At 37.0% G+C, this 23,186-nt stretch overlaps 1 protein-coding gene and 1 pseudogene across 2 annotated transcripts in view; one reads left to right on the forward strand and one right to left on the reverse strand.

The window, feature by feature from the left end:
• The window catches only part of Adamts6 (ADAM metallopeptidase with thrombospondin type 1 motif 6), a 198,063-nt gene that overhangs the window by 122,090 nt on the left and 52,787 nt on the right, over window positions 1-23,186 (forward strand). For both annotated transcript variants that reach the window (XM_021180030.2, XM_029468413.1), the window contains 3 exons: window positions 12,096-12,229; window positions 14,278-14,401; window positions 15,238-15,318. In XM_021180030.2, the coding sequence (XP_021035689.1) occupies window positions 12,096-12,229; window positions 14,278-14,401; window positions 15,238-15,318 (339 nt within the window). The remainder of the gene's footprint in view (window positions 1-12,095; window positions 12,230-14,277; window positions 14,402-15,237; window positions 15,319-23,186) is intronic.
• Window positions 16,352-16,761, reverse strand: LOC110307806 (annotated as a pseudogene).

Genomic DNA, 23,186 nt, shown 5'->3' on the forward strand with positions numbered 1-23,186 from the left:
GTTTTTGTTGTTTTGTTTTATTTTTGAGACAGATTTCTCTATGTAGCTCAGGCTTGCTTGAAACTCACTCTCCTACCAACTAACCTTCCTGAGTGCTGGGCTTGCAATTATGTGCCACCTTGCCTGGCTAGATGAAATGTTTTTCATTTTCTGAAAACATTTTTCGTGCTTATTTTGTACATACATCAAAGACTAATATTTGTCATTAAGCAGATGAGGCTTTTACTTTCAAAACATAAACTAAATTTTGTTGTGTGGAAATGTTTAGTGTACTATTAAAAGACTGTTTTATAAAATCCATCTTTAAAATTATATAAGAACAGAGTATTTAAAAGGTTTAGGCTATACCACTTATGTACTCACTGCCAATATTTTACTATTTATCATTTTATTATATGGATGCATATTCATCTATCTAGCTACTTACTAATCATCCTGATTTCGATGCATTTTAAATTAACCTGTAGCTGTTTTCTTCTGAATGCCTTACCATGTGTGTCATTGGCCATCGTTTAGTTATTCGCCCAGCTTTTTCTTCTGCCATGAGAATATGGACAATATCTTACCTGTGTTTTCTCTGAATTTTACCACCTGCATATTCACAGGAAGCCTGGGTGAGATACAGAATGTTGCCATTACTTCCATAATTACTCTAGTCCTTACTGCTCCAGATGTGTAGCTGCTTTTCATAGATTCAGAGTCTAAAGCAACAGAAACTTACTGCTCATAGCTTTGGCTGGAACCTAAGACCAGGGTGCCTGCCTGCAGGGGTGAGTTCTGGGGAGGACTCTTTTCTGAATTGCAGACTACCTTCTTCCCATTGTACCTCACATGACGCAAGAGGAGAGAAGCTGCTGGACACTCATCCTAGTCATAAGGACACAGTTCTCATGGCCCAGTTACTTTCCAAGGACTCCCCCTTCAAGTACCATCATATTGGCCTTAGGATTTGAACATAGAAGTTTGGAGAGGATATAAATGTTTAGTCCCAAAACAGTCTTCATATTTCTTCACAGTCAGTAGTCAAATGTCCATTCCAAAAACCACACATTGCTCATTTTTCTTATATAGTTTAGTTATGTCTGTTCAAGAACTTCATATAGTTGAATTATGCCCATTATTCTTTCTGCATGACTTATATCTAACCTGTGATTTTAAAAAATATTCATCCATATTGTGATATGTAGTAGTTCAATCTTTTTATTGTCATGTGGTATTCTGTAGTAATCAGTTTATTTTACCTTCTTTGTGTGTGGATGCCTGGGTTGTTTTAGTTTTCACTTGACATGCATAAAAACGCTGATGTGAATGCTCTGTTAGGTCTCTATGAACATGTTTCACTTTATCTTGGGGGAATGAACCAGAGTGAAGTGCTACACAGTAGCACAGGTGAGATTTGAATTTTCAAAGAAATTGCCAGATTTTTGTCAAAACTGAATATTCATATTACACTCCCGCCAACAACATCTGAGAATTCTCTTTCCTCCAACATCCTAATCAGTATTTGAGGTTTGCATGGAAAGTTAGTTTGCATTCCAGCTCATTGTATTATTTTTGTGTTCTTTTTCATGTACTTGGACATTTGTGGGGTTTTTTGTCTCTTCCCCCAAATTATTTTTTTCTTTTACAGTATTTTTTAATTTTATTATTTATTTTTATTTAATGTCTATGCTTATGTGGTACAATATAGTCATTTGAGGAATATAATGATAATATCAGGGTAACTGGCAACACTCATTACTATTTATATGTTAGAAGCCTTCAAACTCTTCTCCAATTATTTAGAAGGATATAACAAATTGTAGACTATCTTACAATGCAATGTAGAATAGGAGAACTAATTCCTCCTATTTAGTTGTATTTTTGGCATCTAAAAGTTATCTTTTCTCCATTTCCCTTGCTCGTTTACTTCCTATATTATGGTGACCATTGTTGTTCATTCAGTATGATCAACTTCTTCTCTTTGACAGATGAATAAGAACATGGGGCCTTTGTCTTTGTCCACCTGGCTTATTTGACCCAATCTAATGTACCGGAGTTCCATCAGTGTTGCCACATATGACATTCGTCATTCTTTCCATGGCTAAATAGTATTCCATCTTGTTTATATACCACAATAAAAACTCTATTCATCTAATGTCAGGCATCTTGATTGGTTACATATGTTGGAAATAGAAATTAGTACTGCAATAAATGTTCATCTTTGATGTCCAATATTAATATTAATTTCCTATCACTGTTTTATTTCTTATGGTTTGAGGCACTCTCATTTTGTTTTTCATAATGGCTATACTAATTTACATCCATAACAATCATGCCTAAGAGCTCCTGTCTCCACAGCATGTAGTTCATACTTTTTATCTTCTTAAAAATGTCTGTTGCGCCAGGCACGGTGGCGCACGCCTTTAATCCCAGCACTCGGGAGGCAGAGGCAGGCGGATTTCTGAGTTCGAGGCCAGCCTGGTCTACAGAGTGAGTTCCAGGACACCCAGGGCTACACAGGAAAACCCTGTCTTGAAAAACAAAACAAAACAAAACAAAACAAAAGTCTATTGCAACTGAGATGGGATAGAATCTCTGTAAAAGGTGAGAGATATCTAGTCTTTTTGTCCATTTTTTTAAACAAGGATATTTGACCATTTGTTTTGTTTGAAATGGGTCTTGCTATGTAAGCTAGGCTGACATTACACTCATGATCCTCCTACCTTATCCTTACAAGTGCTGGAAATACCATGTCACCATGCCACCTTGTCAATTTATCATTGGTTTTGGTTTTGGTTTGGTTTTGTGTTTGCAATAAGGTCTTGCTTTGTAGCCTACAGGCCTGCATCATATAATTTAAATGTATTCCCCTGTATGTGTATGTCTGTTTATATGAAATGTCTCTTTTTAGCTTTTTATGTACATCTGTATGTATCATTACTAGTGATGGAGTTTCTTGTTAGGTGCATGTTTCTAAATCTTTTTTTTTTAAATCCATTCAGCTATATTAAGTCTTTTGATTAGGAATATTAGATCATATTCATTCATGATCATTATTGATGAATAAGGGCTTGATTCAGTCATTTAGTCGAGTACTTTGTAATCACGTGGCATAGTCTTTCTTTTGCTATTTAGCTTTGTGGTGTTATAGTTTTGATTCTCTTCCTGGCTTTATGTCTGCATCTTACTGGTGACCTTTATTCTTTGATGCACTCTTCATGATGACAGCTATTATTCTTCTGCATCCACATTGAGGACATCTTTAGGAATTCTATTTACTTGCATTAGGATCAGCTAATACCATGTATTCTCTATGAATGTTCTCTGTGTGTGTAATCCTGATGTATTTTCTACAGCTATTAGTTACAGTGTTTTTGCACATATCCATGAGAGCAGATTGCTTGAGAGTGGAGTTTATCTTTTATATTCTTTCAAATTCTTTTCTGCTCTAGTTCTACCAACTACTGAAAAGAGGTATGTTAAACCCATGCTTATTATATGGCTCTGCTTCTTCTCTAGTCTTCATTTTACATATACTTGATACATTTCCTTATACACATTCAAGATGTTTGTATTAGAATGTCTGAAATTACTCAGATTTAATAATTGTTGTTTATGTAATTGTTGCATAGTGTGTTAGCTCTAAATTTGTAATGAGATATAACTTAGACTAATTGGTTGATAAACTCCTTTATTAAAGGAATCATCTCTAATTCTCTCTTTTAAAAAGTTATTTGTTTCAGTATGTGTGTATATATGTATGTGAAAGTATCGTTATGTGCATGTACTGGCTCTTCTGTGGAGGTCAGAGAGCAACATTTAGTGAGTCAGTTCTGTTCTTCTATTGGGAGTTCAAAGGGTAACACACAGGTCACCAGGAAAGAAACACTTACTCATTGACCCATCTCTCTGGCTCTTCAATTCTTTCTTTAATGAATAATTAGCTTGATTGAATAATAATTAGTGAATTGTTATAGGCCAATATGATGTTTTTATGAATGAATTCAGTGTGAAATAATTATGTGTACTAACATAAAACCAGTTCACATAGTTCTTCCTTTTTATGTGTGATGGCCTAAGTCTCTAGGTAGATTTTATGTGTATGGAAAAAATTTCAAGTACACACATATAACTACTAACTACATTATTTCCAGAATTTCTCTTAAAGCTATAAGTTTTTATCCTTTGACAAAAATCTCCCTATTTCTTTCATCACAGCCAGTCTTTGATAATTAACTTTCTCCCTTCTGCATTTCCAAGTTTGACCTTTTTTAGATTCTACTTAGGAGAGATCATGTAAGATTTGTCTTTCTATAAGTGGCCTATTTTGCTTATCTTAATGATTTGTTAAATTCTTCAATTTGTCTCAAAACTTAGGAAGACTGAATTTTGTGTATGCATTTAGTATATTGTGTCTGAGTGCATATTGTGTCTGTTTGTGTATCTCACCATTTCTGTATCTAGTTATCAACATTCAACTTGTCTTTATATTATGGCTTTTGTGAAATAATACAATAGTAAATATGGAGAATATTATAAAAGCTTTGAGATAGTGATTTTATGTTCTTTGGAGATTTACTCAGGAGTCAAATTGTTAGGATATAATATAGTGCTGGTTTTTATTTTTTTAAGAACCTCTACGCTTTCCATTATGGCTGTACCATCTTACATTCTTGGCAACAGTGTATAAGGAATACCTTTTCTCAAAATTCTTGCCCCATCTCATAGTGTGGCTTTTAACCAATGGGTTTCCAAGTAGTTATGAGATAATATCTCACTGTGGTTTTGGCTAGTATTTCTCTAGTGCTTAATGGGTTGAGAGGGGACACACTTTCCCAAGTACCTATGGGCTATATGCAACTTTTCTTGAGGAAAATGTCTATTTGATACAATTGGCTATTTCTTCTTCTTTTTTTTTTTAAAGATTTATTTATTTACTTTATGCATATGAGTACACCATTGCTCTCTTCAGACACACCAGAAGAGGGCAGCAGAACCTATTACAGATGGTTGTGAGCCACCATGTGGTTTCTGGGAATTGAACTCAGGACCTCTGGAAGAGCAGTCGGTGCTCTTAAGCCATCTCTCCAGCCTCCAATTGGCTATTTCTTAACTGGGTTATTTCTTGTTTTTACTAAATTTTTCTTGTTCTTTATATATTTGGAGTATTGACCCTTACTGCACATATGCTTTACAAATATGTTTTAGCATTCTACAAATTATCCTTTTATTCAAAGAATTTCTTTCTGGGTTTTTAAAAGTGTTTTAATTTTATACAGCCCCAATTGTTTACTTTGGCATCTATTGCCTATGCTATAGGTGTCATTTCTAAAAATCTACTGCAAAACCAATGTCATGGGATGTTATCCCAGTTCTCTTCTGATTGCTTAATAGCTTTGGCTCTCATGTGTAAGTCTTTAATTCATTTTGGACAGTTTAGTATGTGGTGTCTGATAAGACTATGACTTCATTTTTTTTCCATGTGAATTCTGGTTTTCTTTACATGGCCTATTCAAGATTACCCTTATATATCCTTGGCAGATTTGTTGAGGATCACTTGCTTTGTATGCATGGATTTATTCCACAAATCTCTGTTTTCTTTCATTGTTACAGTGCCTGCGTTAGAAATCACCACACTACTCTGATTTATAGAGTTATGAAATACAATGTGAAATCAGCAAGTGTGATTCTTCCAGCTTTACTCCTTTTCATATTTTTTAATTTATTTTTTTTTACTTATTCACTTTATATCCTGCTCAACTGCCACCTCCCAATCATCCCCTCCCACAATTCTTCCCCTATCCCCTTTTCCTCTGAGCAGATGGGGCCCCTCTGCATATCCCCCCAACCCTGAAACTTCAAGTCTCTGCGAGGTTAGGCAATTCCTTTCCCACTATAGGTGTCATAGACCTATAGACCAGACAAGGCAGCCCAGCTAGAAGAACATAGGCTAGCCCTGTTCCAGTTGTTTAGGGCCCAATGATGGTCAAGCTCCACATCTGCTACATATGAACACGGAGGCCTAGGTCCAGCCTGTATATGGTCTTTAAGGGTCCGCATTAGTGGACTCTGTTGGTCTTCCTGTGGAGGTCCTATCACTTTTCGGAGCCACAATCCCTCTTCCTATTCTTCTATAAAAGTCCCCAAGCTCCATCCACTGTTTAGCTGTGGGTGTCTGCATCTGTCTGGGTCAGCTGCTGGGTAGAGCTTCTCAGAGGACAACATGCTTCTGACTGTAAACATAACAGAGTATCATTAGTATATTATATGATAGTAATCATATATGATATACACAGTATATCATAGTGTGCTTGCCTATGGGATGGGTCTCAAGTTGGGCAGGTTATTGGTTGGCTATTCTCACAGTCTCTGCTCCCTCCTCCGTGCCTACATTAGTTGTAGACAGCATAAATTTTGCTCAAGATTTCTGTGGCTAGTCAGTGTCTTTTGTGATTCTGTAAGAATTCTGGGATTTTTTTTCCTATTGTTTCTCACATGATTTTTGTGCAGTCTTCAGGGTTCTGTAATCAGGGTTTTACTTTCAGTTAGGATGCCTTTTGCTCCTCTGCTTTCCTGGTTTATTCTTGTAGTAGTGTGTCCACTAGCAGGGTTGGAAGTGAGCAGCCTTCTGTTCTCCTGGAGGTTAGAAGAAAGGCCATGAACTTTTCTCACTTCTGTAGTATGTTAGCCATGGGTTTATCATAATGGCCTTTAATGTGTTAAAATGCATTCCTTCTGTTCCTAATTTAGAATTTTCATAATGAAAAGTTGGTTGAATTTTTGTCATTTTTTTTCTGTATCTATTTGAATGGTCATTTAAGTTTTTTGTCCTTTCCTTTTTAGAAGTAGTGTGGTAGATTTATTGATTTGTATTCTTGGACCAAACGTTTATCCCCAGTGTAAGTCCTACTTAATCATGATGGCCAGAAAAAGATGCTAGATACTATTCTGATCTTATTTTTGTTTATGTTTGTTTGTATCCTAAAATATTATATACTTTAAAGACTCTTTTGTATGCACTTGAAAGATACTTTTTAATATATTGAATGGAGTATACTGTGTATGTTGTGATCATTTGTCTACAAAAGCTTTTGCTTTGTGAGTTTCATGAAATATTTTATTACTAGTAAAATTGATTTATATAATGGATTACATGAAATATTTTGATGATGATGATGGTGATGATATATTTTATGCTAACCATAATATAAATTTGGTCACATAAAAAATTTATACATTTTAATCCTCTTGACTTTTGTTTATAATACCACATGTCTTTTTTTTAAATTAGATACTTTCTTCATTTACATTTCAAATGCTATCCCGAAAGTCCCCAGTACCCTCCCCCCACCCTGATCCCCAACCCATCCACTTCCTCTTCCTGGCCCTAGCATTCCCCTGTGCTGGGACATATAATCTTCGCAAGACCAAGGGACTCTCCTCCCATTGATGGCCAACTAGGCCATTCTCTGGTACATATTCAACTAGAGACAGAAGCAATGGAGGGGATGGTTAAATCATATTGTTGCTCCTCCTGTAGGGTTGCAGTCCCTTTTAGCTCCTTGGGTACATTATCTAGCTTCTTCATTGGGGGCCCTGTTTTCAATCCAATAGATGACTGAGCATCTACTTTTTTTTTTTTGCCAGGCACTGGCATAGCCTCACAAAAGACAGCTATATCACGTAAGCTATATCCTGTAAGCAAAATCTTGCTGGCATATGCAGTAGTGTCTGGGTTTGGTAGTTGTTTATGGGATGGATCCCTGGGTGGGGTAGTCTCTGGATGGTCCTTCCTTCTGTCTCTGCTCCAAACTTTGTCTCTGTAACTCCTTTCATGGGTATTTTGTTCCCCATTCTAAGAAGGAACAAAGTATTCCCATTTTGGTCTTCCTTCTTCTTGAGCTTCATGTGTTTTGCAAATTGTATCTTGGGTATTCTAAGTTTCTGGGCTAATATCCACTTATCAGTGAGTGCATATCATATGTGTCTTTTCTGATTAGATTACATCACTCAGGATGATATCCTCCAGATCCATCCATTTGCCTAAGAATTTCATNAANTNANTGTTTTTAATAGCTGAGTAGTACTCCATTGTGTAAATGTACCACATTTTCTGTATCCATTCCTCTGTTGAGGGACATCTGGGTTCTTTCCAGCTTCTGGCTATTATAAATAAGGTTGCTATGAACATAGTGGAGCATGTGTCCTTATTACAAGTTGGAACATTTTCTAGGTATATGCCCAGGAGAAGTATTGCGGGATCCTCCGGTAGTATTATGTCCAATTTTCTGAGGAACTGCCAGACTGATTCCCAAAGTGGTTGTACCAGCTTGCAATCCCACCAGCAATGTAGGAGTGTTTCTCTTTCTCCACTTCCTCGCCAGCATCTGCTGTCACCTGAATTTTTGATCTTAGCCATTCTGACTGGTGTGAGGTGGAATCTCAAGATTGTTTTGATTTGCATTTCCCTGATGAAAAAGGATGTTGAACATTTCTTTAGGTTTTCTCTGCCGTTTGATATTCCTCCGTTAAGAATTCTCTGTTTAGCTCTGTTCCTCATTTTTTAATAGAGTTATTTGTGTGGCCATCCAGCTGCTAAAGGATGAACAGTGTTTACTTAAATGGAGGGCTGGAAATGAAAAGGGAAGGGACCAAGAGAAGAACACAGTCAAGTCAAAGTTTTGATCAATGCATAAAGTTTAATATTTAGAATAGTGTATACAAAGGAAAAAACCCACAAAACCTATCTCTTGTTTTAGCTGGAGTATGTTGTAGAGTAATGTCAGTGTGGCAGCCAAATCAGCAAAGTTTCCATGGGAACTTGTAACTGTAGCCAAGGCAGATATCTTTATCTAGGCCAATAATGCCTGTCATGGCAAATGTTTAAGGTCTGTTTGAACTCAAATATGGCCAGTTGTGCAAACTGTTTAGTGCTGTGGAGGCTATATATTTGGTTCTCTGGAGTCTAACTTCTTGAGTTCTTTGTATATATTGGATATTAGCCCTCTATCAGATGTAGGATTATTAAAGACCTTTTCCCAATCTGTTGGTTGCCGTTTTGTCCCATTGACAGTGTCCTTACAGAAGCTTTGCAATTTTATGAGGTCTCATTTGTCAATTGTTGATCTTAGAGCATAAGCCATTGGTGTTCTGTTCAGGAAAATTTCCCCTGTGCCCATGTAGTCAAGGCTCTTCTATACTTTCTTTTCTATTAGTTTAAGTGTATGTGCCTTTAAGTGGAGATCCACTTGGACTTGAGGTTTGTACAAGGAAATAAGAATGGATCGATTTGCATTGTTCTACATGCTAACCGCCAGTTGAACCAGCATCATTTGTTGAAAATGCTGTCTTTTTTTCCACTGGATGTTTTTAACTCCTTGTCAAAGATCAAATGATCATAGGTATATGGGTTCATTTCTGAGTCTTCAGTTCTATTCCATTGATCTACCTGCCTGTTCCTATACCAATACCATGCTGTTTTTATCACTATTGTTCTGTAGTACAGCTTGAGGTCAGACATGGTGATTTCCCCCCAGAGGTTCTTTTAATGTTGAGAATAGTGATATTTTGACTTCTTCCTTTCCAATTTGTATCCTTTTGACCTCCTTTTGTTGCTTAATTGAAGATATTTACTGGTCCTTTAATTTAGGCTCTCTTCTATATCTATTATCCTTACTTTTGGTCTTTTCATTGTGTCCTGGATTTCCTGGATGTTTGGGTTAGGATCTCTTTTTATTATGCATTTTCTTTGTTGTGTCAATGTTTTCTATGGTATCTTGTGCACCTGAGATTCTCTCCTCTATATCTTGTATTCTGTTGGTGATGTTTGTACTTATGTCTCTTGATCTCTTTTTTAGGTTTTCTAGCTCCAGGGTTGTTTCCCTTTGTTATTTCTTTACTGTTTCTATTTCCATTTTTAGATCCTGGATGGTTTTGTTTTAATTCCTTCACCTTTTCCTATTATTCTTTAAGGGATTTTTGTGTTTCCTTTTTAAGGGCTTCTACCTGTTTACCTGTGTTCTCCTGTATGTCTTTGAGGAAGTCATTTATGTCCTTCTTAAAGTCCTCTATCAGCATCATGAGTTGTGATCTTTAAATCTAAATCTTGCTTTTCGGGTGTGTTGCGGTATCCAAGACTTACTGTGGTGGGAGGACTGGGTTCTGATGACGCCAAATAGCCTTGGTTTCTGTTGCTTAGGTTCTTGTGATGCCTCTAGCCATCTGGTTATCTCTGGTGTTAGTTGGTCTTGCTGTCTCTGACTAGAGCTTATCCCTCCTGTGGGCCTGTGAGCCTGTGATGTTAGTTGTGTCAGTATTCCTAGGGAGACCAGCTTTCTCTGGATGGGATTTGTATACAGAGGGCTGTGGGAAAGCCTTACTCTAGGGTGCACATGGAGACCAAAAGGTTCCTGTCCCCAGTTGCTCTGTGGTTCCTGTGCCCTGTGTGTTCCTGGTGGGTCCCCCTTTGGACAGTAATTTGAGCAAAAGTGGTGGTCTCACCTGTGGGCCTAGAAGTGAGAGCGCTCCTGAGAGACCAGGTTCTCTCCATGCAGGATTCCTGTGCAGAGAGGGCTGTGAGACAGTCTTAGCTCCAGGATGTAGATGGAGATTAGAGGGTGAATATTTTTACAGTGCTGATTTTGTGATAAATTGCTTAGGTTTTTTGCTTATGTTGAAATACATTTATTTCACACTTGATTTTGAAAGATAACTTTCTAGAATGAATAATTTTGGTTGACAGTTAATAGAGTTTGAAAATTTCCTGGATTTTAGGGCTTCTGCTGAGATGTTTGATAGTGTGTATTTGAATGCTTTTGCCTTTGCAATTGAGTTAAAATTTTTTTCTAACCAGTTTTAATAGTTTATTTAATAGGTTTAGCATCTTCACTATGATGTGTTGTGGAAAGATTCTTCTCTGGTCATTTACATTTAGTGTTCCAAGTGACTCTAGATCTTAAATGTTCATTTCTTTCCCCAGATCTGAAGAAAATTTAAATATAATTTTATTAAATAGGTTTTCTGTAACTTAAACTTTTATCTTGGCTCCTCAGCCACATATATTCTTAGGTTTAGTCCCTTAATCATGTGCCTCAGTCTTCAGATATTGCAGACATACATCTCTTTATTTCTTGATCTTGGTGATAGTATGTAGTATATACTATAAAATCATGATATACTTGCATTGCTATGACTTTTGTCTATTTTTCTACATCAAACTTAAAAATAAACATGTCTGAGTCATCAAATAGCTCAGCCACCAAGCCAAATGACTTGAGTTTGATCCCTAGGATCCATATTTTAAAAAGAGAGAAATGATACCCATGACTCTGACCTACAAATAAATATACACACTTACAAATACATAATCTTTATTTATAGATTAATATATTTGTGTGTATGTCTATATATATACATAGAGATATGAGATACACATTTCCAAGACATTAAAATGGTCATTATTTCATGTTTCTCATAAATCATACTATATATTGCTTCATCTACTAAAATCTAATATTATATTTCACATTTGTGTTCTCTTACTAATCTAATAAGAAATACATATATTTAGTGGCATTGTTAATTTTATCATTGATTAGATGACTTCATATAAAATTAGTTCCCTGACCCTTGGATGTTTGATGTTTGTATGACTTATACAGATTTAGTTTTGTTTTAACAGTGTGTATCCCTGCTTGATTGACATAGCATAGTTCTTGTATGGGATTTAGCAGAATCTATAACATAATTGTCATTTGTTCTAAAAGTTATTTTTCATATCTCCTAGAATTTCATTCGCTCATTTAAAAAAAAAAAGCATTACCCCTTTCATACTTATAAAAAAATTCAGTGGCTTCCACTGTGATTCTTTTGACCTAAAATCTATTGTATTATGTAGTGGGTACACCTGAATGACTTAAAGCACAAAGCAGCTCAGCGGACACTGTTTTATATTGTGTGTGCTATAAAAATAAACACAGTATTTAAAAAGGATTGTGGTCTAAAGTGTGCACTCAGGGACTGTGTACATAAATTGTAAATTTGATAAGAATAACATTGAATCATTCGTCCTTAGAAGAACCACTCCACTCTTTTCTTCTGTTTTATTTGTCTAGGTGGGGTAAAACCTTGTGCATTAAATTGCCTGGCTGAAGGCTACAATTTCTACACAGAGAGAGCTCCTGCTGTGATAGATGGGACACAGTGCAATGCAGACTCACTGGATATCTGTATCAATGGAGAATGCAAGGTGGCTCAGATTTTACTTCTCTGTTGGGGGTCTTGTCTTCTTTCAGATAGTCGCTTGTGCTGGGTTCTATGTTCAGTTTTCTTAAAGCCACATTTTAGATAAATTGAATTACAGTAAAGAACAACAATATAGCACATACATATGCATGCATACACATGTACACACATGCATGCACATACCAAAATGACTCATTTATATTATAAAATCAAGCAAAGGTGATTTCTTCTGTAATTTTAATTATATTTATAATAATTTTCAAGAATTTAAATTTAATTATATTTATAATATTTTATATTATAATATTTTTTGTATTTTTGAATTTGTATTATTCTCCTGCTCTGCTTATAAAGACTATAATAGGAAAAATGGGATAAGAATTTGACTCTTCTTCATGTGGCTACCATATGTTCTTATTGGAAGGCTTTATGTATTTCATAGTGGAATTATTTTCTCAAACTGTGAAATAGCTGTGTTTCACCTACTTTATCTCCTTTTAAAGAACTTTTAAAGATGGTTTTCATTACACAGTCAGTCTTATTAAACCATTTACTTTAGCATTAGCCAGAAGACTTGGTCAGGGTCGTGATCAAATCCACGGATCTTATCGTAATAAGAAAAGCCACAAAACCACTGTTCTCTTAACTTGTTTTGCTTGTTTTACTTTGAAGAGAAACACATTACTAAATGATACAAACTGAGAAAGAAGAGATAAAATCAGTGTGTTGCTTACCTTCATAATCTGCAAATTCCTTTTGATAACGTGCTTCTAGATCTGATGTTCCAGTTAATGTGTGTGTGTGTGTGTGTGTGTGTGTGTGTGTTTGTATGTGTGTAAACAGAAAAAAGAGAGATTTGTGTTTATGTGTATTTGTCTAGTACTTTATCTTCTCAAAGAAAATATATTTATGACAGTTTTTAGATGACAAGATATAATTCTAGGTTTTATTTGGGGAAATTTTCAGATGTATAAATTCAGGCACCAAAATATATCATATACATGTTAAAAATCTGTATTTTTATAATTAAATACAACATTAAAAGGTAAAATCTTAGTTTCTTAAGTCAAATGCTTACATCTCCCTTATTTATGCCAATTTGATTCCCAAACTAGAAACAGGTATTTGGTTTGGTTTTTTGTTTTTTTGTTTTTTCTTTTTTTAAAGCTTACTCAGGTGTGAACATTATAATTAGCAGCTAGCACTAACAATGGGCTGGAAAAGGCCATGATTTAGGATGGGCAGACAATTACAATCCCACAGAGGATGCGCTCAGTAGGACCTCTCTGTTATATCCCTGTAGAGGATGCGCTCAGTAGGACTCTCTCTGTTCTATCCCTGCAGAGGAGGAACTCAGTAAGACCCTCTCTGTTATATCCCTGCAGAGGATGCACTCAGTAGGACTCTCTATTATAGCCCTGCAGAGGATGCGCTCAGTAGGACTCTCTGTTATATCCCTGCAGAGGATGCACTCAGTAGGACTCTCTATGATAGCCCTGCAGAGGATGCACTCAGTAGGACTCTCTCTGTTATATCCCTGCAGAGGATGCACTCAGTAGGACTCTCTCTGTTATATCCCTGCAGAGGAGGAGCTCAGTGGAACCTCTCTATTATAGCCCCACAGAGGAGGAGCTCAGTAGTGTCCACTCTGTTAGAGCCGGGTAGGAGACCATGAGTCATTTTTTCCTAGTTCTTGAATTCCTTGACTGGGAGTAAAAGGAAGAGTCTGTTAACTAATAAACAACAATATTCTAAAGCATTAGAACATGGTATCTGTCAATGAAAGAGAAGTATAAGTTAGAAATAGTTCTATTTCTAGGGCATCCATTTTTTTCTAAGTTTAAGTATTTAGAAATGTTAACTACGGGCTGGAGAGATGGCTCAGTGGTTAAGAAATGTTAACTAAAGAGAGAATGACAATAGATGGGAAACTATTTCCTATTTTGATTTCCTTTATTGGAAATACAAGTAAATAACTAAGTTATATGTATTTGATTAGTTATGGTTCCAGAAATTTCCCTTTTTGACACACTGAATATTCTCTATTTTCAGCACGTAGGTTGTGATAATATTTTGGGATCTGATGCTAGGGAAGATAGGTGCCGAGTCTGTGGTGGGGATGGAAGCACCTGTGATGCCATTGAAGGGTTCTTCAATGACTCATTGCCCAGAGGAGGTGAGTACAGAAAGAATTCTTCCTCTGGTGGACTGCAGTAGTAAAGACTCTTGCTTTTCCTTTCCTCCCTACTGAAAGCTTCCTGTAGGTAGGCCAGACGTATCTTTTCCCCAGATATTGGTCCTTTCAGTCTGGTACATGTTAAATACAGCTTCATAAAGTTATCTTAATGTTATTTGACTTAGCTTTTTGGGGAGGACAGTTTGCTGAAGATTGAAAATAAGGTTTTGACCATGCAAGGCAAATATTCTTCCATTTTGCGTTTGACACCCCAGCCCTACATTTTTTGATAGCGTCCTAATTAAATTACCCTGTAGGGCTTGAATTCCCCGGCATAGGTGATTCTGGTCTCTCAGCCTCATTGGGTAGCTATGACTATGAGTGTGATACTACCACTTCCAACTTGCCATGCTTCTTTGAACTGGGATAAGCCATACAGCATTAGTGTGAGGAGAATGTGTTGAGAAAAGATGAACCAATATTACACATGCTAAGGCTGCAAAATATATTGAGATGATTTTAGACCAAAAAAAAAAAAAAATTAGGCCTAGGTAGGCAGGTCTCTATGAGTTCATGGCCAGCTTGGTCTACAAAGTGAATTCTAGGCCCAAGGACTACATAGTCATAGTCTTATTTCAAGCTCCCTCCCACCACTCCCAATTAAACTTTTTTCTCTAAAATGTCTTCATAGACGCACTGGAAATTTGTTTTTATTGTGCAGTTATGGAGTACAAAGTCACAGGAGGAACTAAAGCACTGAGAGCACTGCTGATATTAGATGCTGCGCTCCCGTTTTCTAGTTAGCTGCTTATTGCTGGCGGTCTTCTGTATTCCAGGTTATATGGAAGTGGTTCAGATCCCAAGAGGCTCTGTTCATATTGACGTAAGAGAAGTGTCCATGTCAAAAAATTACATTGGTAAGTTATTTTGCTAGATTTTTTTAAATTAGTGATATGAAAGACATAATACTGAAAGAAAGATGTTCCAAGTTGCAGCCATACACATAAAAAATACTAAGCACAAAAATTAGAGGCTTATAGTTACATTTTGCCATGTTAATTATTTGATTTTTAATTCAATATTATTAAAGTATAGCTTACATATAATGGAATACATAATAACCATATAGTTTGAATATTATTAATAATTATATAAATGCTACAACCAAGGTAGAAAACATGTCTATGATTCTAAACCTTAGTCCCTTTTGTAGTTAAATTGCCTTCAACCCTCTGCAGTTTAATTCTGTAGTCCCAACCTTGGTCTCAGGCAAACTTTGATCTGTTTTTAACTTATTTTTTATTTCTCATATGAGTGTGGTGTGTATATATGTACATTATCATAATTAATAATTCTAATCTTAAAACATTAATATAATATTTAATGATGATGAATATTTGAAACATAATCTTTTACTATTGTTAATAATGCTTCCGTGTGTATGTGAGTGTGTCTGTGTGTCTGTGTGTCTTGTGTGTTCCGGAACATGTGCACCTTTGTTTATTCATGTGAAGACCAGAGGTAAATACTGGTGTCATGCTTCAGCAGTCTTTCACTTTGTTTTTGAGATCGGATCTTTAACTGAGACCTGGGGCTTGCAGGTTAGTCTACACTGGCTGGCTACTGAGCCCAAGAAATGCATCTATTTCTTCCTCCCCAGAACAGGGTTTACAGGCACATGCCACTGTCCCTGACTTTTTTAAATGAGTCTTCTGAGGATCAACCTCGGGTCTTTATGCTTACAATGCAAACACTTTCCCAACTAAAGTAGTTCCCACCCCTGATTAAAGTTAAACGTTCATAAGCAAACTTTCTGTGAACATGTGGGGTTTTTTGTTTGTTTGGTTGGTTGGTTTTTGGGTTTTTTTGGTTGTTTTTTTGTTTGTGTGTGTGGTTTTTTTTTTTTTCAGTTTTTGTGATTTTATTTTAATCACAAAACATGCACACAAACTATTCATTTTCTTCGCTGCGTAGCCTGGCATGGTAGATTGGTGACTCTGATGGCCAGATGTGCTGCTCTTTCTAGTTGGCTTTTCGGTTCTTAGAGGACACATTGTGAGCAATCTTAGCACAGTAAGATTTGTTGCATATCAGCAGCACCTCCAGCTCCTTGACTTTGTGGACCAGGAACTTGCGGAAGTCGCTGGGCAGCAGGTACTTGGTTTTCTTGTTGCTCCCGTAACCGATGTTGGGCATCAGGATCTGGCCCTTGAACTTCTCCGCACCCTATTGTCGATGCCTCTGGGTTTCCTCCAGTTTCGGTTAATTTTCACATATCGGTCTGACTGGTGTCTGATGAACTTCTTGGTCCTCTTTTTGACGATTTTGGGCTTCACCAGAGGCCAGAGGGCAGCCATGGTGCTGCAAAATAGATGGCAGCCACCTCTTAGGCAGCACCGAGGAAGAAGAAGCGAACATGTGTTTTTATTCCTCCTGGATAAATTCCTAGAAGGAACTGATCTCGTTTAACTTTTTAAGAAATTAAACTTTTTAATTTAACTTTCAACTTTTCAAGAAATTATCATGACAATGGCAATGAATGCCTGAAATCCCATTACTTTGGGAGGCAGAGGCAGGAGGATCGGGAGTTCAAGGTCATCCTCAGATGCATGGTAAATTCCAGGTCACCTGGGTTACAAGAGACCCTGGAGAAAGAAAGAGACAGAGAGATAGAGAGGGATAGACAGACAGACAGAGAGGATAAAAGAGAGAGATTGCAAAAGTACAATCATTAGAGGAAAGAAAATGGTTGTTTATTAGAATATTAAAAACAGAGATATCATATGACCCAGCAATTCTACTTCTGAGTATAGATTATAAATTAAAATACTCACCACTTCGAAGATATTACTATACTACATGTTCATTACAGAATTGTCCCCAAAACCCCTGATATGCAAATAACCTAAGTGTGTGCTAAGGAATGAAAGAATAGGACAATCATGTTTTATTTTTGTGAGTAATATTCCTCAGCTTTAAAAATAAAACAAAGAAAGATAGCTCAGTAGTTAAAACCATGTACTGCTCTTGGAGAGGACATGAATTCAGGTCTCAACACCTTTGTAGGACAGCTCACTACTGCCTGTAACTCCAGCTCCATGGGATTGGACACTTTCTTCTTGAGTCTGGGGCACTATACTACATACATAGACACACATATATACACATAATTAAAAATGAAAAAGAAATATGGCTATTTAAACAAGACCTGACAAACTGACACAGATGAAAGAATTCATGCAGATCCTCACCCTTAGATTAAGAGCTACAAGTGATAAAAGCTGCTGAGAGAGGGAGAATTCATTTTTTCTCACAGATGGATACACTAAGTGATCATCTAATCCAACCCTAAGAAATAGACATATAAGCAACACTAAACAGACTCCTCAGGTTGCAGTGTGTGTGTGTGTGTGTGTGTGTGTGTGTGTGTGTATTATTATCAAACAATAGTAACTAAATAATAAGAGGTCATGAATTTGAAAGGGAGTGGGGGACATACATGGGAGGGGTTAGTGGGAAGAAGGGAAAATTATATTTTACTTTTAAAAATTGAAAAAAGAAAAATAAAGAAAGATAAAACAAGAAAATCCTACTATCTATGACAACATGAACAAAACCAAAAGACATTTTGCAAATTGACATAAACCAGATACAGACATAGACATGACAACATTTATAAGTACACTTTAAAAACATACATCTCATAGGAACAAAATAGAAAAGAGGTTGGTTACAGTAGGTCTTATTGGAGACTGATAGGTAAAGAGATGTTGATCAACAAGTTTAAACTTTCAGTTAAATGATAACTAAATCCTGCAGTTATATGTGATAAAAATGCATTGTTGTGTGACACTGTTCATGAGGAAATGTGAACAAACATCTATTCACTGGAGATAGGGAAGTGAAGACAGACTGAAGCTGGGCACTCAGTGTTCCTCGTAGGCTCCCGGATGAGTGGTTGCTTACAAGAGCGACGATTGCTCACACGGTTGCCTCACTAAGTCCAGCCCAACATAGATGACAGTTCCCCAAGGCTGGGAACCTAGAGGACACTGCAGACTGCAGGCAGCTCAGTAGGTAGAACAGGGTCCTTTGCAGGTAGACCGGTTTGTCTTTATTTGTGAAGGAAATCTGCTTTTTTGAGGATGCTTGGCTGGTTGGTCTCTGCTTCTTCTGGGGGCTAGTCTTGTCGTAGACTCTTCTTTTCACTGTGACTCTCCTGAGGACCACTCAGAAGTCTGTATGGCTTACGCGGTCTTGAGGAAATAGAACTACTCAGTTTCATAGACTTCCTGAGCTGTTTTGATGTGTTTACTTCCAGTTTTTAGTTCCCCTTAGAACTCCTATTGTTTCAACTTCCTGGAAAGTTTTAATCTCAGGAAATTTCTACACAATTATATGCTTGAAATTTACTAACATAACAGTCATCTCGCCACACATAAAAAGCAACTAACTAGGTAGTGGGCATTTTACAGAGTATGTCAGGTCATCACACTGCAAACAAAATTCTTCAACTTTATGGTTACCTAAGATACCTGAGATAAAAAAGAAATATATGGTTGTATTCTAAAGTGGATGCATGCTATTCAGAAGAGACCTGTTTTCATATTCTTGTCAATATTTGGTAACACAGTCTTTAACCACATAATAATAATTTGTTTTACTTTATTTTGTGAAGTCTCACTCTGTAGCCCTGGCTGTTCTGGAGCTTACTATGTGGATCAGACTGTCCTAGAAAAGAGACTCACCTGTCTCTGCTTCTTAGGTGCTGAGATTAAAGATGTGCAACACCGCACCATGCTGAACACCTTCATTCATGAAGTGTCTAACAATCATTTTAGCTATTTTTAACCTTTGGGATTTTGTTTTGTTTTGTTTTTTTGAGACCAGGACTAGTTATGTTTCCCAGGTTAATAAGAACATTGCTGTGTAGCCTAAGCTGAACTGAAATTATGATCCTCCTACCTCAGGTAAAAAATGTACTTGAAACTCTTTGGAATACAAACAATATGTTTTGTATTCATGTTCTATCTTAGAAATGTGTGTTGTAAGGTTGTAAACATTCTCTTCAGTATTCTTCAAGAAGTGGTGGTTTTTGTCCATACTGCTGCAGTGAGAACAAGAAATGACAGCTTTAAGGGATTCTAGGCGCACCTCAGAGGTAAAGTAGATGTCTACTATGCACAGAACCCTCAGCTGAATTTACAGCATCAAAAAGCAAAACTAAAACAAAGAATAGTTTTCACTTTTACATAAAGCAGAGCCCATTTCAGTTAGTTTTCATATACTGTGTGAAGGAAGGTTTTAGATTCTTTTTCCCGTAGAGATGGTGACCTTCTGCAGCGTCACATGTGAGAAGTGTGTCATTTTCTCAATTGGATTACAGTGCTATCTTTGTTAGGTATCAGCTGATACATGGGTCAATTTGTTGTCTGTATTCCTGATTTGGGTCTATGTGTTTATCCTTAAATCAAAGCCATACTATATTGGATAGTGGAAACTTTCAGCCAGGACTGAAATTTCCAGGCGTTAAATCTTTAAATTTGTGCTTAGTTTTTCAAATTAATTTTTGCTTTTTTACTTGAATTATAAGAATTAATATCTTAAATATATTTTAGCACTGCCTCTTAAAAAATACACTTGTATTTTTTTAGCCTTCTTTAGGCTACTTTTGTTATATTTTATTATATAAGTTTTGTATATTTTCTGGTATTAATATTCATGATGTTTTGAGCAGTCAGTGGTAGATTCACATCTAGATCTTGCACATGCTAGGCAAGCCCTCTACCAGTGAGCTATATCACCATTTCTTTATTTTCTGCTTTGCAATGACACCGTAATGCTATCAATTTTTAATTTTTATTTTCCAATTTTAATTATTATCATTATGTAACTCAGGTTTTTTATTTTTATTATTTTTTAATTTTTACTATTTTTAATTGTGTGTATGTCTGTGTGTCTGTGTGTGGGTATGTGCATGTGAATACAGATGCCTATGGCATCAGATCCTCTAGAATTAAAGTCATATCCAGATGTGAGCCAATCTGCATGGGTGCTGGGAACTGCACCTAGGTTCTCTATAAGAGTAATATTTGCTCTTAACCGAATCTTTTCAGCCCTCAACTAACTTCTTTTTATATTTCCCTTATATTTTGAGACCTAGTTATAATTATTTGCTCATTTTTATAGTGGTTTTATAAATTTGTGGTTTCTGGCTTTTCTTTTTCTTTCTTTCCTTTCTTTTTTCTTTCTTTCTTTCCTTGTTTTTTCATACAAAATGTATTTTTATTTCATTCTTTCCCAGTTCCTAACTCCTGTCAGACCTGTCCCAATTTCTTTTTTACTTATTTGGATAATTTATTTATTTACATTTCAAATGTTATCCCCTTTCCCGGTTTCCCCTCTGGAAACCCCTTATCCTACCCGCCCCCCCCCCTTACCCTGCTTCTATGAGGGTGCTCCCCCAACCACCTACCCATCCACCTCATAAACCAAGAATTGCTCTACACTGGGGCATCAAGCCTTCACTGGACCAAGGGCCTCCCCTCCCATCGATGTCAGATAAGGCCCCTTCAGCTCCTTCCTCTAAGTCCTCCATTGGGGTGCTTGTGCTCAGTTCCATGGTTGGCTGCGAGCATCCACATCTGTATGGGTCACTATTTGGCAGAGCCTCTCAGGAGACAGCTGTATCATTCTGCTGTCAGCAAGTACTTCTTGGCATCAGCAACAGTGTCTGGGTTTGGTGTCTGCGTATGGGGTGGATCCCAAGGTGGAACAGTCTATAGATGGCCTTTCTTTCAGTCTCTACTCCACTCCTTGTGCCTGTATTTCCTTTAGACAGTAGCAATTCTGGGCTAAAATTTTGGAGATGAGTGATTGGCCTCATCCCTCAACCAGGGGGCCATGTAGAACCTCTGGATATGGTCTCAACAGGTTATCCCTCCCCTTTCTGGGGTATTTCAGCTAATGTCATCCCTGTGGGGTCCTGGGAGGCTCTTGCTTTCCAGGCATCTGGGACTTTCTGATTGCTACCCACAGTTCCCCATCAGCCATTGCTATATACCTCTGTTTAATTTCCTGACCCTCTGTACATCGCCTCCATCTCCTCCCATATGTGATTCTTCCCCTCTTTTCCCCCTGCCGCTCCTCTCTTCCTCCCAAGTCCCTCCCACCCTATACTTCACATGATTATTTTGTTCCCCTTCTAAGTAGGACTGAAGCATCCACTCTTTGGTCTTCCTTCCTTTACAGCTTCTTTTGGTTCGTAAGTTATATCGTGGGTATTCCATGTTCTTTGCCTAGTATCGACTTATCAGTGAGTACATACCATGTATATTCTTTTGTAAGTTATTTCACTAAGGATATTTTCTAGATCAATCCATTTGCCTGGGAATTTCATGAAGTCATTGTTTTTAATAGCTGAGTAGTACTCCATTGTGTAAAATGTACCACATTTTCTGTATCCATTCCTCTGTTGCAGGACATCTGAGTTGTTTCCAGCTTTTGGCTATTATGAATATAGCTGCTATGAACATAGTGCAGCATGTGTCCTTATTAAATGGCAGAGCAGCTTCTGGGTATATGCCCAGGAGTGGTATAACTGGGTCCTCAGGTAGTACTATGACCAATTTTCTGAGGAACTGCCAGACTGATTTCCAGAGTGGTTGTACCAGCTTGCAATCTCACCAGCAATGGAGGAGTGCTCCTCTTTCTCCACATCCTCGCCAGCATCTGCTGTCATCAGAGTTTTTGATCTTAGCCATTTTGACTAGTGTGATGTGGAATCTCAGGGTCGTTTTGATTTGCATTTCCCTGATGACTAAGGATGTTGAACATTTTTTAGGTGCTTCTCAGCCATTTGCTATTCCTCAGTTGAGAATTCTTTGTTTAGCTCTGCACCCCATTTTTAATAGGGTTATTTGGTTCTCTGGAATCTAACTTCTTGAGTTCTTTGTAAATATTGGATAATAGCCCTCTATCTTATGTAGGATTTGCTAAAGATCTCTTCCCAATCTGTTGGTTGCCTTTTGATCTTATTGACAGTGTCCTTTGCCTTACAGAAGTTTGGCACTTTTATGAGGTCCCATTTGTCAATTCTTGATCTTATAGCACAAGCTATTGGTGTTCTGTTCAGGAATTTTTCCCCTGTGCCCATATCTTCAAAGCTCTTCCTCACTTTCTCCTCTATTAGTTTCACTGTCTCTGGTTTTATATGGAGTTCCTTGATCCATTTAGACTTGAGCTATGTACAAGGAGATAAGAATGGATTGATTGGCCTTGTTCTACATGCTAACTGCCAGTTGAGCCAGCACCATTTGTTGAAAATGCTGTCTTTTTTTTACTGCATGGTTTTAGCTCCTTTGTCAAAGATCCTATGTCAAAGTGACCATAGGTGTGGGGGTTCATTGCTGGATCTTCAATTCTAAGCCATTGATCTACCTATCTGTCACTGTAACAATACCATGTAGTTTTTATCAAAATTGCTCTGTAGTACAGCTTGAGGTAAGGGATGGTGCTTCCACCAGAGGCTCTTTTATTGTTGAAAGTAGTTTTCAGTATCCTGAGTTTTTGGTTATTCCAAATGAGTTTGAGAATTGCTCTTTCTAACTCTATGAAGAATTGAGTTGGAATTTTGATGGGGATTGCATTGAATCTGTAGATTGCTTTTGGCAAAATAGCCATTTTTACTATATTAATCCTGCCAATCCATGAGCATGGGAGATCTTTCCATCTTTTGAGGTCTTCTTTGATCTTCTTTGATTTCTTTCTTCAGAGACTTGAAGTT

This window comes from Mus caroli, chromosome 13, assembly GCF_900094665.2.
Source record: "Mus caroli chromosome 13, CAROLI_EIJ_v1.1, whole genome shotgun sequence".
NCBI lineage: Eukaryota > Metazoa > Chordata > Mammalia > Rodentia > Muridae > Mus > Mus caroli.